We start from the raw sequence: 14,153 nt of genomic DNA, 5'->3' as shown, positions 1-14,153 counted from the left end.
TGACGTAAAATTAACAAAAGTTGAGGAAAAAAACGGTTTAATTAGCCAATTCTTGCACTCCCCTTCATGAACATTTTTGTCTATTTTGGCTACAAGTGGTTTAATTATGAATACTAATTTTGCCTTTTTCAGTTTTTAATTATGAATACTAATTTTGCCTTTTTCAGTTACATATGTTTATAATTTTGTCATTTCTTTTTATACAAATGGTTTATCAATCAAACCATTGAATGCAAATTATTTCTATTAGACAATTCTTGATCAAACCAAACAGAAAAGTTAATGAACAAATTTCTTTTAATCTCTAGTATACAGATTTTCTTTGAACTATTCCTTTTATTTCTGTGTTACACAACCACCATATATATAAAATACAACAGATTTTCTTCGCAGTTGATTTGCAACCAAATTTACTTCTTTAGCGAAGAACACCTGGCCAATATTGCCCTGCTCCTCTGCAGTGCAAGAGCCTTGTTCTCCTTGAAGGGAGACACCTTCAAGATCTTCCCCAACATATTAGCGTGACAATTCTTCCCCATTGTCAACATCTTCCTGCAACACGGAGCGTCCGTGGTTGCATTCTGGAAGAACATTTCGCTCACGATCGTTATTCCGCAGGCCTTTCCGACCTTGCTCTTGCAAGTCTCGTAGTAAGAATCGGAGAGAACCTCCTTCGCCGATGGGCCAGCCGAGGTAACCCCGGCTTTCATCGCGATCGCGATGATCGCTACAAGCAAGATGGCCACGGTCGATAAATTGGTAAGCTTCACCATTATGCCTTCTTTTTTGTTTTTTCTCTTTCTACTTCTATTTTTTTCTTTTTCTTTTTGGAGTAGTGGTTTTTTGAAGCGGGGATCTGTGGATGAGTTTGAATGTTACCAGGGTTTTATGTTGGGTTTATATATATATATATATATGTTGGTAAGATAAGGGGTTTAAATAAAATGGCGTTAAATACGATTATAAGCATTAACTATCTTTGTTTTAATGGTGTCCGTTACTCCTATCATTTCTTGTTCAGACAAACTGTATCCTACGAGTGACGTTAAAATAGTAGCAATGCCACCACAAAACTTTTAAACACGATTCCGAAAACAACTACTTTGGGAGTCGTTCGATCCACAAGGGTCCACATTCTACGCGACCCCGAAAGCAACAGCTCGAGACGCAATTGTGTTTGTGGACTTTTTGAACTTAAAATAAAAGTTGTTCCCGTTATGTTCGTACGCAGAAACTTAAGCCTACAAAAAGTTACATAACAAAGAAATGTTGAATATATGTAGAATTATGTGCCATTATTTACTATACTGTTTAAATAATAGAATCCAAAATTCCAAATACAGTTTTTTTTTATTAGTATGATAATAAAAGAAAAATTGGGGTAAAACTATAAATTATATGTAAAAAAATATAGAGTCTGGGTAACATCAACTCGAGCCTTACCCGACATTTATTAGGTTCTTATAATTTTTTCTTGAACCCATCATGTTATCCAAAAATTTGACGTATATCTGCCTTAAATCGAAGTGGGGGTTCAGATCCTCTCCATATATTTGTCTCCACCCATCTACCACAGCTTTTTCAACTCACACTTATTTTTTTTATAAGCACTTTCAACTCACACTTGGCACTGCATTAATGAATTAAATCGAAGGACGGGATTGCGCCAGATCTGCGAAGACCGAGCGCTTCAATATTCCCTCAAGCCTACAATCCGGAAATCCCAAGCAATCCTTTTCCGTAGAGCTGTTACTCGAAACCGGAAAATTGATCGAAACTGAAAAAATCGGATCGGATCGGATTTTTTAAACCGGTTAAATAATTTCGATTCGGTTTATGTGTTTTAAAAACCGGTTGAAACCGGACCGGTTATATATATGTATAATATATACATATATATAAACATAGGGGAGGGGTTGAATTATGGGTTTTTGGTTGATATTTTGTGGTGTATATTGGTCTAATAAATATATTTATTATATAAAAACTATTTTTTTATGGGTTTAATTATGTTTTTATGGATTTTTTTTTATGTATTGGGCTCAAAATTGATCCTTTTTTGTTGGGCCAAAAAAAAGGGTTGAATTATAAATTTTTGGTTGATATTTTATGGGTTGAATTGTGAATTTTTTGATGTGTTGAGCAAAAAATATGGCCCATGAATGAAAATCGGATAAACCGGACCGAAACCGGTTGAGCCGGTCGAAACCGGACCGGTTTTATCTCAACCGGTTCCAATTTCTTAAAATCTACTTCCGGTATCACCCCTACTTTTCCGTGTTATTTTTGAGGGAGGGTAAGAGAGTAATTTCACCTACCAAACTCACCTAGGTAATTGCTGACTAGGGAGAGGTAGAGTGAACTCTTTAAACACATACACACAAACCCAAACTCCCGATATGAGAGCCAGCCCATCTGACGCAGCTTTTTCCGTGTTATTGAAGCGGTGGGTTTTCATAGGTTTCGCGGGATCTCGTCGGTCAATTTAATTCATTGGCGCGGTGTCAAGTGTAGATTGAAAGCTGTGGTGTACGGGTGGAGAGAAATATGTGGGGAGGATGTGAACTTGTGGGGCGGGAGGGGTGAATTGTCGTCCCTAATGTAAGTCAAGCCTTTAGTCACATAATTCTTTGTAATAGTATATGTTTGCGTTTCTAATTATTGTTATGCGCTCTCAATTCGCGTATTCATAAATTTTAACTCTCGCTCTGTGTTAGCGCTCTTAATCCTCACACTCATAAATTTTAATTGTTTTGAAGGTTCATGGGAAACGCTTTCACGCATTCGCACCTGCATGCACTTTGCAGGACTTAGGTCCAGCCTCAACGAGCACTGCGTGAATATTTCCTTTCTTTTTTTGCGAACTACCACAGTGCTACTGCTTAATTTTTCGAACCAATCATTTTACAATCACAATCACAAACACAAATATTTATACAAATTCACTTATATTCATATTGGGGTCCACATACACTATACCTCCAGTGTCTGTGGACCCTGATATAGTATGTGTGGACCCTGCTAAAAGATATAATCGTGTGTAAGAGCATGTACACTAGATTAGGAAAAATAGAATCTTAGGTATTTTATCTATGCAAAAACCCAAAATAAGCATTGCACCAAGTTAGCAATAGCCCATTTTAAGGCGAGGTAAAATAAATTTTGCAATAGTGCTTAGGTAAATTTACCTAAGAACTATTCACCATTTATACATTTAATATTATTTTTTCTCTCTTTTAGCCTCTCTTTCTCTCCTCCAACAAAAAGAAGAATAGTAAAAAGAAAAGAAGAAAAAGAAAAAGAAAGTATTATTTTAATAGAGAATAGGTAAAATAAATAGTACTCCATTAGTGTAGTATTAAAAGAGATGTGGATAATTAAAAGAAAAAATATGCATTATTTACTGACAATTTTGGGTTAAATTTTACCTAATCTGATGTACTTGCTCTAAGGGTCAATAGTTGAGTAAAGTACTCCCTCCGTCCCTTATTTTGTGTTCAATTTTTTATTTTGGACTGTCCCTTAATAAATGTCCATTTTGTAAAGTTAGTGGGTAAAAGTTGGTGCATTGTCTATTTTGTCCCTAAAAGTAGATTCCATTTTGAAAAGTAAGTGAGTAAAAGTGTAATGATAATGGGTAAGTAGGAAAAGTGGAGGAAAAAATTGATGTGAAAGATATAATAATGATATCTTTTTAATAAGTTGGAATTACTAAGCAGGACATGAACACTTAAAAAGGGTCGGAGGGAGTAATTGTTTTGGAACAGACCCAAAAGAAGGCATCGCTCTGGATAAAATAACTCGAAAACGGAATTGTACCCTCCCGCCAAATATAACCCCTAAAAGTTTCCCGCTGAAATCAAAACAATTTCAACTCTCACTTTAGCCCAAAAGGGCCACACTGCGGAGCAAAACCCTAAACGTCACCATTCCGCACAAACCCAAGCCAAAAACCAAACTACTTTCAGAAGAAGAAGCTAACCAATTAGCCATGAAGATCAGATCGATCAAGCTCCGAGAAGCTCACAAGAACAGCAACGGCAACGGCTCCTTCTGCTCGATCCTCTGGGACCTCCAGGCCCAGCACATCGTCACCTCGTCTTCTTCGGACCCCTCGATCTGCATCCACGATCCCCTCTTGCTTTCCAGCGCGCCCAGGATTCTCCGCAACCACCGCGACGGCGTCACCTCCTTGGCTCTCAGCCCCAACTCCACCTGCCTCGCCTCCGGATCCGTCGACCACTCCGTCAAGCTCTACAAGTTTCCAGGTGGATCTCTTTGTTTTCTCTCTTCCATCCGTGGCGCAAGATATATATAGATTTTTATAGGAAAAATAGACTATTTTATCAGAAGTAATGAAGTTTGGAAGTGGAGTATATTTTTGTGAATTGCAGGAGAATTTGCTTACAAAACTTTGCTACAACCACGCATACTCTAGGATCTCCAGCCCTTACTTATATTTTTACTCAAATATGAGTAAAAGCTTCATTTGGTGTTAGACACTTCATTTAGGCTGCAAACGAACGAGCTGCTCTTCGCTATTTAAGGCTCGGCCCGATTCTTTTAGTAAACGAGCCAAGCTCGAGTTTTAGGCTCGTTTGCTAAAGGAGTCGAGTTTGACACTCAAAAGCTTGGCTAATTTGTGTGGGCTCGGCTCGTTAAGCAAATTAGCCAGGCTCGGCTCATTAGGGCTTGTTTAAATATGAGCCGAGCTCGAAAACGACGAAGCTAGGCTTGGCTCGTTTGCAACCCTAACTTCAATGATAAATTTGAATACAAGCTTCATTAATGGCATAGTTGTAAATTTGGGAGAAGAAAAATATCCTTGCAAAATTTGAGCAAAAGTCAATTTGGTATAGGTTTGAGTCAACGAGTAGAGTGGAGATGCTCTGAGTGTGGTGGTAGAGTTTTTGCTTCAAAACAGGTAACCAGGGTTGTCAAACTAAAATCAAATATACAGCTAAAACTGAAGTAATCATTTAACATCAGGGTAGATATCATTGGAGATTGGAGTTGTCTAATTAGCTAGAAAGCTCCTTTTAATATTATGATATAAAGGTAAGGTTCAATACTAATGAATCAGTTATTAAGCTAATAGATGGGAATGGAATGTGCATGCTGAGTTGGAGAAAGCATGGTAGGGTGTATTTTTCATCCACTACTACAGCACTTGCTGTGGATCCTATTTTATGTCATGTTGGGAGTTTGCTAATGAACTGAAATGGTAGAGGAAAATGGGTATTGTATGTCAGAACTTTTTGGTCATTGTCAGAGAATAGAGATGAAAGAGAATGGAATTGTGATTTACAATGATGGTCTGGATTGAGTTCTTTGCTGTTCAAATTCACAGATACAGTTCGAATTCCTTGGGGGTGTAACTAAAAAGGAAGTTGGTTAAGAAGTTTGTTGAAGTCTTAACAGTTGGAGTTGGACTAAATTCCAGCAGCTGTTGAATTTAGGATTATTTTAAAACATTTTACAGCCTCTTTTGTGATGCCAGTCATGGTTTTTAGCAAGTTCACTGGGGCTGCATCAGTCATGCCTCATATGTGCAAAAAAATTGGATGACAATTGATTCATAGAAGATATGATGGAAGCTGTTAAAGCATCCAACTCCAAACCAATTGGCAAAGAGTGGAGAGGCCGCCCAGGCTTATATACTAGTTTTGGAGGAGATAATTAACCGATGTGGGACAAATCCCAACACTCCCCTGCACGTGCGACCCCGATTCGCACGTGGAGAGGTCAACAAAGGATCCGAAACACACGGATCACAATGAAACAAAGTGCAACTATGGCATAAACAAAGGGGAAAAGCCTCCAAAAGCCTAGCTTTGATACCATGTTAAAGCATCCAACTCCAAACCAATTGGCAAAGAGTGGAGAGGCCGCCTAGGCTTATATACTAGTTTTGGAGGAGATAATTAACCGATGTGGGACAAATCCCAATAGAAGCGCTTAAGTAGGCATGATAAAAGCTTTGTCTCTAAAGAGTTATGCCTTTTTATGTGGCTTTCTTTGTGCTTTTGGTTCATCGATGTGAGCAAGCTTGTCTTCAGTCGGTTTCTGTTGTCAACCTTTCCTGGCAGCAGATTTACTAGACAGGGATCCGGCGATGCGTGTGACCAACTTATTTTATCATTAAGATATTTAGCATGATGTTTCTGGAAATTGTTTCCAACAAGTCCTTGCACCAATTTTAAAATCCATGTCATAAAGGCAAGATTTTAGAACAGGCATTTGTTTCACCATTCAATCTGGATCCGGCGTTGTCCTTAATTTTTGACATAGAATTGTCACACTTATGTTTGCCCTCGTCAAATAGATCTCTGAGTTGACATGGTAGGCGCTGACTTACATGATTGGTGAAGCTCCAATTCCAGTGCAATAGTGACACTTGGTCGTCTCGTTTCAGTTTTTAAACTTTATGGCCTTCTTACTTGTTATGGTGTTATACATCAGTAAACTATATGAGTTGCTTGTTTGCTTCGGTGTTGAAATCCAAAGGACAGCCTATTGCATAAAGGTCTCCCCACTGCAATGTTTGGGGATGGTCTAATTTAGAAACAGTTTATTGCTAATGTCAAGAACAATTTATGCAAAAACCCTAGCTTATCTTTTTTTCCTCTCCTATTTAGAACTTAGAAGTTCGATTAAACCAAAGTTCTCATTATCAACATAAAATGTTGGGCCAATTTTAATCATTTGACCAAAGTTCATAAAGTAATTAACTTTGTTGTGACTTCCATTGTCAGGGGGAGAGTTCCAGACCAATATAACCAGATTCACATTGCCAATTCGTGTCCTTGGTTTTAATAAATCTGGTAGCATGTTGGCAGCTGCTGGTGATGATGAGGGCATTAAACTTATCAATACCATTGATGGTTCCATTGCCAGGGTCTTGAAAGGACATAGAGGTTCTGTTACAGGTTTAGGTTTTGATCCTAAAAGCGAATACTTGGCTTCACTCGATTCAGCTGGGACTGTAATAGTTTGGGAACTTCAGTCTGGAAGAGCATTACACACTCTCAAAGGCATAGCTCCAGACACTGGTTTGGATTTCTCTCTCATGAATATAGTTTGCTGGAGTCCAGATGGGGAGATGCTAGCTGTCCCCGGTCTGAAAAATGATGTAGTGATGTATGATAGAGACACAGCTGAAAAGCTTTTTTCCTTGAGAGGTGATCACGTGCAACGCATTTGTTTCTTGTCTTGGTCGCCCAATGGGAAATATATGGCCACTTCTGGTTTGGACAGGCAGGTCTTGATCTGGGATGTGGATCAGAGGGTGGACATTGACAGGCAGAAATTTGATGATGTAATATGCTGTATGGCCTGGAAACCAACTGGAAATGCATTGGCTGTTATTGATGCAATGGGAAAATATGGTATTTGGGATTCGGCTGTTCCGTCTTCAATGAAATCTCCAACAGAGGGTATTCCTGATTTGCAATCAAAGAACAGTAATGGCCTCCTCTTTTTTGATGAAGAGGAGGAGGAGGAACCCAATATATCTGGTAGTTTAAGTGATCTTGGTGAAGATAGCCATGGTGAATCTCAACCAACAAGCAGAAAAAGATTGAGAAAGCAGTCTTTTTCTGATGTTGATGAAGGGACTAGTGATGAGTTGAACTTGCTTCCAAAGGATGCATCCCGGAAAAGGCCCTCTCATAATCATAAGGAAAGAATCAAAAAGAGAAAGGATGTACAAATGAGTACAACCACGTCAGTAGGGTCAAAGTTGCAGGAGGCTTTTCAACCAGGCTGTACTCCTACACAGCCAGGAAAAAGACGCTTTCTTTGTTACAATATGCTTGGAAGTATAACCACAATTGAACACGATGGATACTCCCATATAGAGGTATCCAAACTGTTATTTCGTTTTGTCATTCATCTTTGTAGCTCTTACTTAGTGACTGTTTCACTATTGCTGGTTAAGGAATAAAGCAAAAAATTGAAAGTGTGTATTAAGAGAACAAAAAGACCATTTTGCAATGTATATATATGTAAAGAAAATAAAAGTATGGAGAAGCTTCATTGGTTACTCTGCTAGTTCACTTGTAGTCCCAAAAGCTTAAGCTATTAGGAAAATGGGCCTAATAACTTACATCAAGATACCTAATGTACAACTATGTTTTGCACGTGGGGATGCAACCATCCATGAATATTGTGAAGCATAATGTTTACAGAGAACCAAAGCAAATGTAAAGGTTTAAACTCAAGACATCTCAAAAAGCAGAGTCTAATAGCATGTAGGAATACAGAGACAGAAGCCAAAGATAACTGGGCAGCATAATGGAAGTGATAAAGTGTTACGACTTATAAAGCATACACTAGTAAGACCAAAGGATAGACCAGGTTTGATATAAAGCATAATGACGAAGGACTGAACCACAATCCAGGTAAACTCTGATCACAAGTTGCACAGACGCTTTTTATGTTGATATAAATGGAGAGAATAATACTAGTATAAAAGAGAAATGCACCAAAAAATACCAGTTTCACAATCTAATTACCACCGAATCCATGACAATCTTATCTGAGTCAATTACAAACCACGTGACATGATATTTAATAAACCACCATACTTGGGACGCTTGGAAATGAACCAGTCTACCCACACAGACAAAAGTGCATAGATTGTGCACATATTTTTTTATGGAGCCCACCACGGGTCCCATACAAATGATCCGAGCCGTTCATTAAATGTAAAACACTTTTTCAAGGGTCCCCCATGAAAAATCAGCTTAATCCGATACTTATAAGTTCTCGACCCAATCATCTAACTTTTCATTAAGATTGCAAGAAAATAAATAGTTAAATAATTGGATCTAACATCTATAAGTATCGTATTAAGATGATTTTTCACGGGGACTCTTGAAAAAGTGTTTTACATTCAATGAACGGCTTGGATTATTTGTGTGGGACCCGTGGTGGGTCCCACAAAAAAATTTGTGCACAATCTGTGCATATAATGTCTGCGTGGACAGATTTTCTGCTTGGGAATGCAAATTTCCATCACTTAGGAACACATGAATACACTCTTGCAGTATTAAAGACATAAACTTCCATCATTTGGTCTTTTAGGTTATGGAATTTACGGTCTTCTCAATGTACCGAGTGTGATGTCCTATTATATGATCTATGAATAAAGCATTCACATGTACGACATATAACGACAAATAGAATAATTGATATCAGCGTATACTCGATGTGTCGAGTCCTCCATTTTTTTTAAACCAGCATGTTGGTGTGTCTTTGTCGTGTTGCATGTCATGGCCATGCTACTTTGGTCCTATCTAAGACTCACGATGGATGTCAAGTAACAAGAGTTTTAATAGTGTTTACTGGAAATGCGTTATTTCTAACCTACAGTCCTAGTTTGCAATGAAAAGTCGTTATTTTACTTCCTTATCAATGAGATAGCTGTGAAGTCACCTACTAATTACTATGAATAAGTCTATCTTACTCAATTTGCCAGAGACTTATAGTGCTCAAAGCCATACCTACATCGTCGTTTACTAATTGTCTGTAATGTGTTAACAGATTGATTTTCATGACACGGGAAGAGGCCCGCGAGTTCCCGCAATGACTGATTACTTTGGTTTTACAATGGCTGCACTAAATGAAAATGGGAGTGTGTTTGCAAATCCATGCAAGGGTGAAAAGAGCATGAGTACTCTCATGTATCGTCCCTTCAGCAGCTGGGCAAATAACAGCGAGGTTTGTTTATTTTGTGTTTAGTAATGCTCATGTTGTTTAACCAAACGATTTGATATTAGGACGACAAGGGCCTTTGTGAAAGAACTGCGGTAGCTTCATCATTGCTTACTTTGTTAACTAATGCAAATTCAGTGGTCTATGCGCTTTGAAGACGAAGAAGTTGAGGTTGTGGCACTTGGCACTGCTTGGGTAGCTGCTGTTACAAGTCTTAATTTTCTCCGCATCTTTACTGAGGGTGGCTTGCAGGTTTGTCCTGTTACACATCGACCTTCCTTCTATGATTAAAGTAATCTATGTGCATTTAGTGTCTCAAGAAGCTAATTGTCATTACCATGGATGCATAAACAATGGAAATTTCTGTGAATCTTCCTACAGAACAGGTGCTCTGTATCACGGATTGCTAAAGCGACCTTCTTGTACCTATTAGTTTCTGAAGGTCTTAAATATGAACTATTTTGATATGAATGGGGCTAGGATTTTTGTTCAGTGGGCCAAACGTTAATAGAAATTTTGCAAACAAAGCTCTATATAAGATAAACATATTAGTTTTTTGGTTGAAAATTTATTGGGCCTAATTTATTTTGTATTGTTGATCCATATCATCTACTTACACACAAATTTACGTGAAATTTTATTTGTTTTGGCACTCCGTAAGAGTAATTTAGTGCTGACAATATCAAAGACAAATCAAATTAAATGTAAAAAATTACAAATTTTTAGTGCATTTTTTGAACTCGGGGTTTGCTTGAACCCTCTCAGTATAAGGTGGAGCCGCCACTGGTTCCACCTTATGTTCGAACACTATGGGTCATGGCTCAATGACGTTTTCTGAATTCTGGTCACAAGAAATACATGGTCTGCTGTGTTTAAATTGGATTGACATGTACATGAAGGATTCTCGGCTTGACAACTTCCATGGCCACCCCTTTACCACCAGAAAAACTTCAATGTGGTAGTCGTTCTCCATTTGGATACAGTTTTATTAGCAGCTTGGCATATGTTGAGGGTCCTCTGTCATTCATCTAGAGTGGGAAAACTCGTAAATGTGGTTTTGTTTTCACGACTTTGAAAGGAAAATAATAGCAGTAATCGGAGAGCTGTTTGTGATTTCTAATGTTATTTATTTTTTTCATTTTCCCTTTTCCTTATTTCTTAATTGGTAGTACTAGTTATCCTCTGTTGTAAAAAATATATTTCTTTGTTACTGATGAAAAAATTGCATTGTAGAGAAATGTTCTCTCTCTTGACGGGCCAGTGGTGACTGCAGTAGGTTTTGGGGATGAACTAGCAGTTGTTACACATGCTTCTCCTTCACTTCCATCAAATGACCAGGTATTCTTTCAACTTCTGTTTGACAGCCTCCAGCTAGATTGATCTTATTTGCTGTATCTTCTAGTGGATCCAAGGGCCAACCCCTATCACATGTGACGATATTGGTAAACACTAATGCGGCCAACCACAGATGCCAGAAGGCTAAGTGCTGTCTATTCATTTTCAGGATTTGGTTTGTAGAATTTCAGTACTAGCATATTGTGTTTAAACTAATGGAATTGAACTCGATAGAGATTAGAGAAGAGTGATGAGGTCTTTACTGTAACGGTGTAATCGGGTAACAAGATTAGCTTTCCTAGAAACACACTTTGATGCATATCATTCTTCCTAGAGCAATGCTAAAATAATCCTTCTCCTCTGTGATGCAGATGCTGGAATTTAGAGTTTTCAACATTCGTCACGGGACTCAACCCATCAGAGGACGACTTCCAGTGACCCCTGGCTCATATCTGACATGGTTTGGTTTCAGCGAAGAAGGCAAAATATGCACTTTTGATTCTAAGGTTTGATAATCTCTGTCTTGTCACTAACATATGCACTTCCTCCTTCGGAACTTGGTATAAGATTGCCATTATATTTGCAGGGTGTGCTTAGAGTGTTTACTGATCAATATGGAGGCAGCTGGCTCCCATTATTCAGGTGGGAATTTGTTACCTAAAATTGAGCACTGATTCTAGTAACCAAGCCACCAAAAGTGTTCTTAGTACCAAGTTAACAAAAAGTTATATTATGCAGTTCTACGAAAGTAAGGAAGCCAGAGGAAAACCATTGGGTCGTTGGATTGAATGCAAGCAAGTTGTTTTGTGTTGTTTGCAAATCTCCTGATACGTTCCCACAGGTAGGATTGCTCATATCTGCTTTCCTATTACTTTTTGTAACTAAAAGAATCAAGAAGATTTATTGTTCTATTTATTTCTTATTCAGGTCATCCCCAAACCAGTTCTCAATTTAATGGATCTTTCATTTCCTCTCGCGTCTTCTGACCTGGGAGCAGATAACCTTGAGAATGAGTTTATTTTACACAACCTGCATCTCTCCCAGGTACACCTTAATTTTCCTACGTGGAAATTTGGCTCCGGTACGGGGAAGGGAAATTTTATTACTTCAACAGCTGAATATATTTGTGTGGAACTCCTTGTAGATTAACAAAACAATCGAAGAGATGATGTCCACCGGTCAGGACACAACTTCTCTTGATGATGAAGCTTTCAAAATGGAAGCCTCTCTTGATAGATGCATCTTCAAGCTTATTGCATCCTGCTGCAATGGTGAGTTTGTGCTACTTAGATGATACCTTCTGTAATAGGTCACAAACGTCACACTCTAGCTTTTCCTCACCTATGTCCGCACTTGGGTTGTATTTGGAATTTGGATCATAGATTCACTTAGTGAACGGAAAAGTTGAAAGAAGGGAAAGATAACATGACGATGTTTTAAAAAGCTAACTTTATTTCCTTGGTCTCTCTATCATGTTTATTATAGATTCTTCTAGAAACTCAAGTCCACAAATGCAGTGCTGGTTAAGTTTGGGTGGAGTTGTGAATCCGTTCTCTCTTTCCCTGCGTAAGATATCTTTATCATTCGAGATATTGACCTCGCTTGCTTCTTTGTGATGATAATTCTTTAGGTGATAAGCTTGTAAGGGCTACCGAACTTGTGAAACTTCTGTCATTTGAAAAATCTGTCAAAGGAGCAATCGAGCTTGCAAAGAATCTAAAGCTTCCAAATTTGGCCGAGCGTTTCACCACCATACAGGAGGTTACCTCAATGTCTTAGAATTTTAACGTCGCTTTTTCCATGTATTTATTTTAAATTCTATATGTTTCCTTTTTCTGAATGCCTTGTCTGCTTTATTCAGGAAAGGTTGCTAAATGAAAGCAAAGCAGCTACAGCCTTCCCAGTCACAAATTTGGGTTCTGATACTTCACACAAATCTGATTTTGCGATCCGCAAATCCATCTCCCCACTGGAAAGCAGTTACGATTCAAAACCTGCTATTCCATCACCATCACAAAAGTTGACTTCACCTCCATTTATGAAAAAAGGGATATCAGAAGCAGTAGCTAAAGCTGGGAAGGCCAAAGTAAAGCAGGGGCAAACTGCGAATTTGGAAAACGTAGGAGAGGTAAAGAATGATGTTCAGTTGAAGAATGCGGGTGAGGTGAAGAATGTTGAGGTTAAGAAGACAGGGGAGGAGAACAAGTTGCAAACGTGCCCGTCTAATTCTTTTGCCAAGTCATCTGATGTTCAGTTGCAAAATGCGGGTGAGGTGAAGAATGGTGAGGTTAAGAAGACAGGTGAGGCGAAAAATCCTTTTGCCAAGTCATCAAACAAGCAAGAAAAATCTTCTTTATTTGATTCTCTAAAGAAGAAGAATGTAAAATGACAGCGGTGCCATTCGATGAAATGGACCGGCTAGAACTCTACAAGTCAAGAAGCATGCATTTTCTTGTCTTACAAATTGCTGTATATGGAGAAATTCTACTCCACAGTTTAACATATCAGAGGCATTAGTCTAAGTTAAAAATTTCAAGCCTCTTGTTTCGCACAGTTCTGTTAAAGGAGAAAGTTGTTGTACATTGCAGAGGCATTAGTCTAAGTTCAAAGAATTTATTTAACTCGTGTAATTCCCCTTAAAAGGAGTTTAAAATTTAAATACACGAACCACAATAATTATGATCCATTGCCGGCTATGGTACTGTTGGAGGGGCGCATCGTCTTTTACCCTGCTGGCCTTTTGTGTTGGCATTTGAGGCAATGGCCTTTAGAACAGTAGGACAGAACAGCTCGTCTGTCTTGAGGTTCTTGCTGAGGGACTCGGGTCTTGTCCAATATTCTTCCATCCAGTCCCATTCAGTTTTGAATTTTTATAGGCCCATACGGGACTCACGACAATATTCGGAACCGTTTATTTTGTAGAGCTCGTCGAGTGTTTCAAGCATGAGGAAAATTCAAGTTCATTGGATACCGATGACTTAGCTAAACACGTTTATCTTGAAACAAATGGTTCTGATATACTGTGCACATGGAGTAACATTTTTTGGTTGAAGTGGTGTTTTCACTCTTTTGTTAATTGGCTACGCCAATGGCATCAACCA

General features: G+C 38.5%; 2 protein-coding genes across 2 annotated transcripts; one reads left to right on the top strand and one right to left on the bottom strand.

Moving 5' to 3' along the window:
• Positions 1-238: 238 nt before the first annotated feature.
• LOC131311423 (uncharacterized) lies at positions 239-856 on the bottom strand. Its single transcript, XM_058338885.1, has one exon. It carries the CDS (start codon positions 771-773, stop codon positions 411-413), a length of 363 nt encoding a protein of 120 aa, XP_058194868.1. The 5' UTR covers positions 774-856; the 3' UTR covers positions 239-410.
• A 2,937-nt stretch (positions 857-3,793) lies between these two features.
• Positions 3,794-13,603, top strand: LOC131311627 (protein ENHANCER OF LHP1 1). Its single transcript, XM_058339144.1, has 12 exons — positions 3,794-4,268; positions 6,756-7,861; positions 9,547-9,723; positions 9,856-9,969; positions 10,951-11,055; positions 11,424-11,558; positions 11,639-11,694; positions 11,791-11,893; positions 11,980-12,096; positions 12,197-12,323; positions 12,683-12,813; positions 12,914-13,603. The coding sequence occupies exons 1-12, from the start codon at positions 3,992-3,994 to the stop codon at positions 13,439-13,441; spliced, it is 2,976 nt and encodes a 991-aa protein (XP_058195127.1). The 5' UTR covers positions 3,794-3,991; the 3' UTR covers positions 13,442-13,603.
• The last annotated feature ends 550 nt before the right edge of the window (positions 13,604-14,153 follow it).

This window comes from Rhododendron vialii, chromosome 12a (assembly GCF_030253575.1).
Source record: "Rhododendron vialii isolate Sample 1 chromosome 12a, ASM3025357v1".
NCBI classification, from domain to species: domain Eukaryota; kingdom Viridiplantae; phylum Streptophyta; class Magnoliopsida; order Ericales; family Ericaceae; genus Rhododendron; species Rhododendron vialii.
The sequence above is the reverse complement of the archived record's forward strand: the minus strand, read 5'-3'. Positions and strand labels throughout refer to the sequence as shown.

Coding starts and splice junctions, on each gene's coding strand:
- LOC131311423 (XM_058338885.1), bottom strand. CDS start 773: ATGGTGAAGCTTACCAATTTATCGACCGTGGCCATCTTGCTTGTAGCG.
- LOC131311627 (XM_058339144.1), top strand. CDS start 3,992: ATGAAGATCAGATCGATCAAGCTCCGAGAAGCTCACAAGAACAGCAAC. Junction 11,559..11,638: donor TATGCACTTTTGATTCTAAG/GTTTGATAATCT, acceptor TTATATTTGCAG/GGTGTGCTTAGAGTGTTTAC. Junction 12,324..12,682: donor TATTGCATCCTGCTGCAATG/GTGAGTTTGTGC, acceptor ATAATTCTTTAG/GTGATAAGCTTGTAAGGGCT.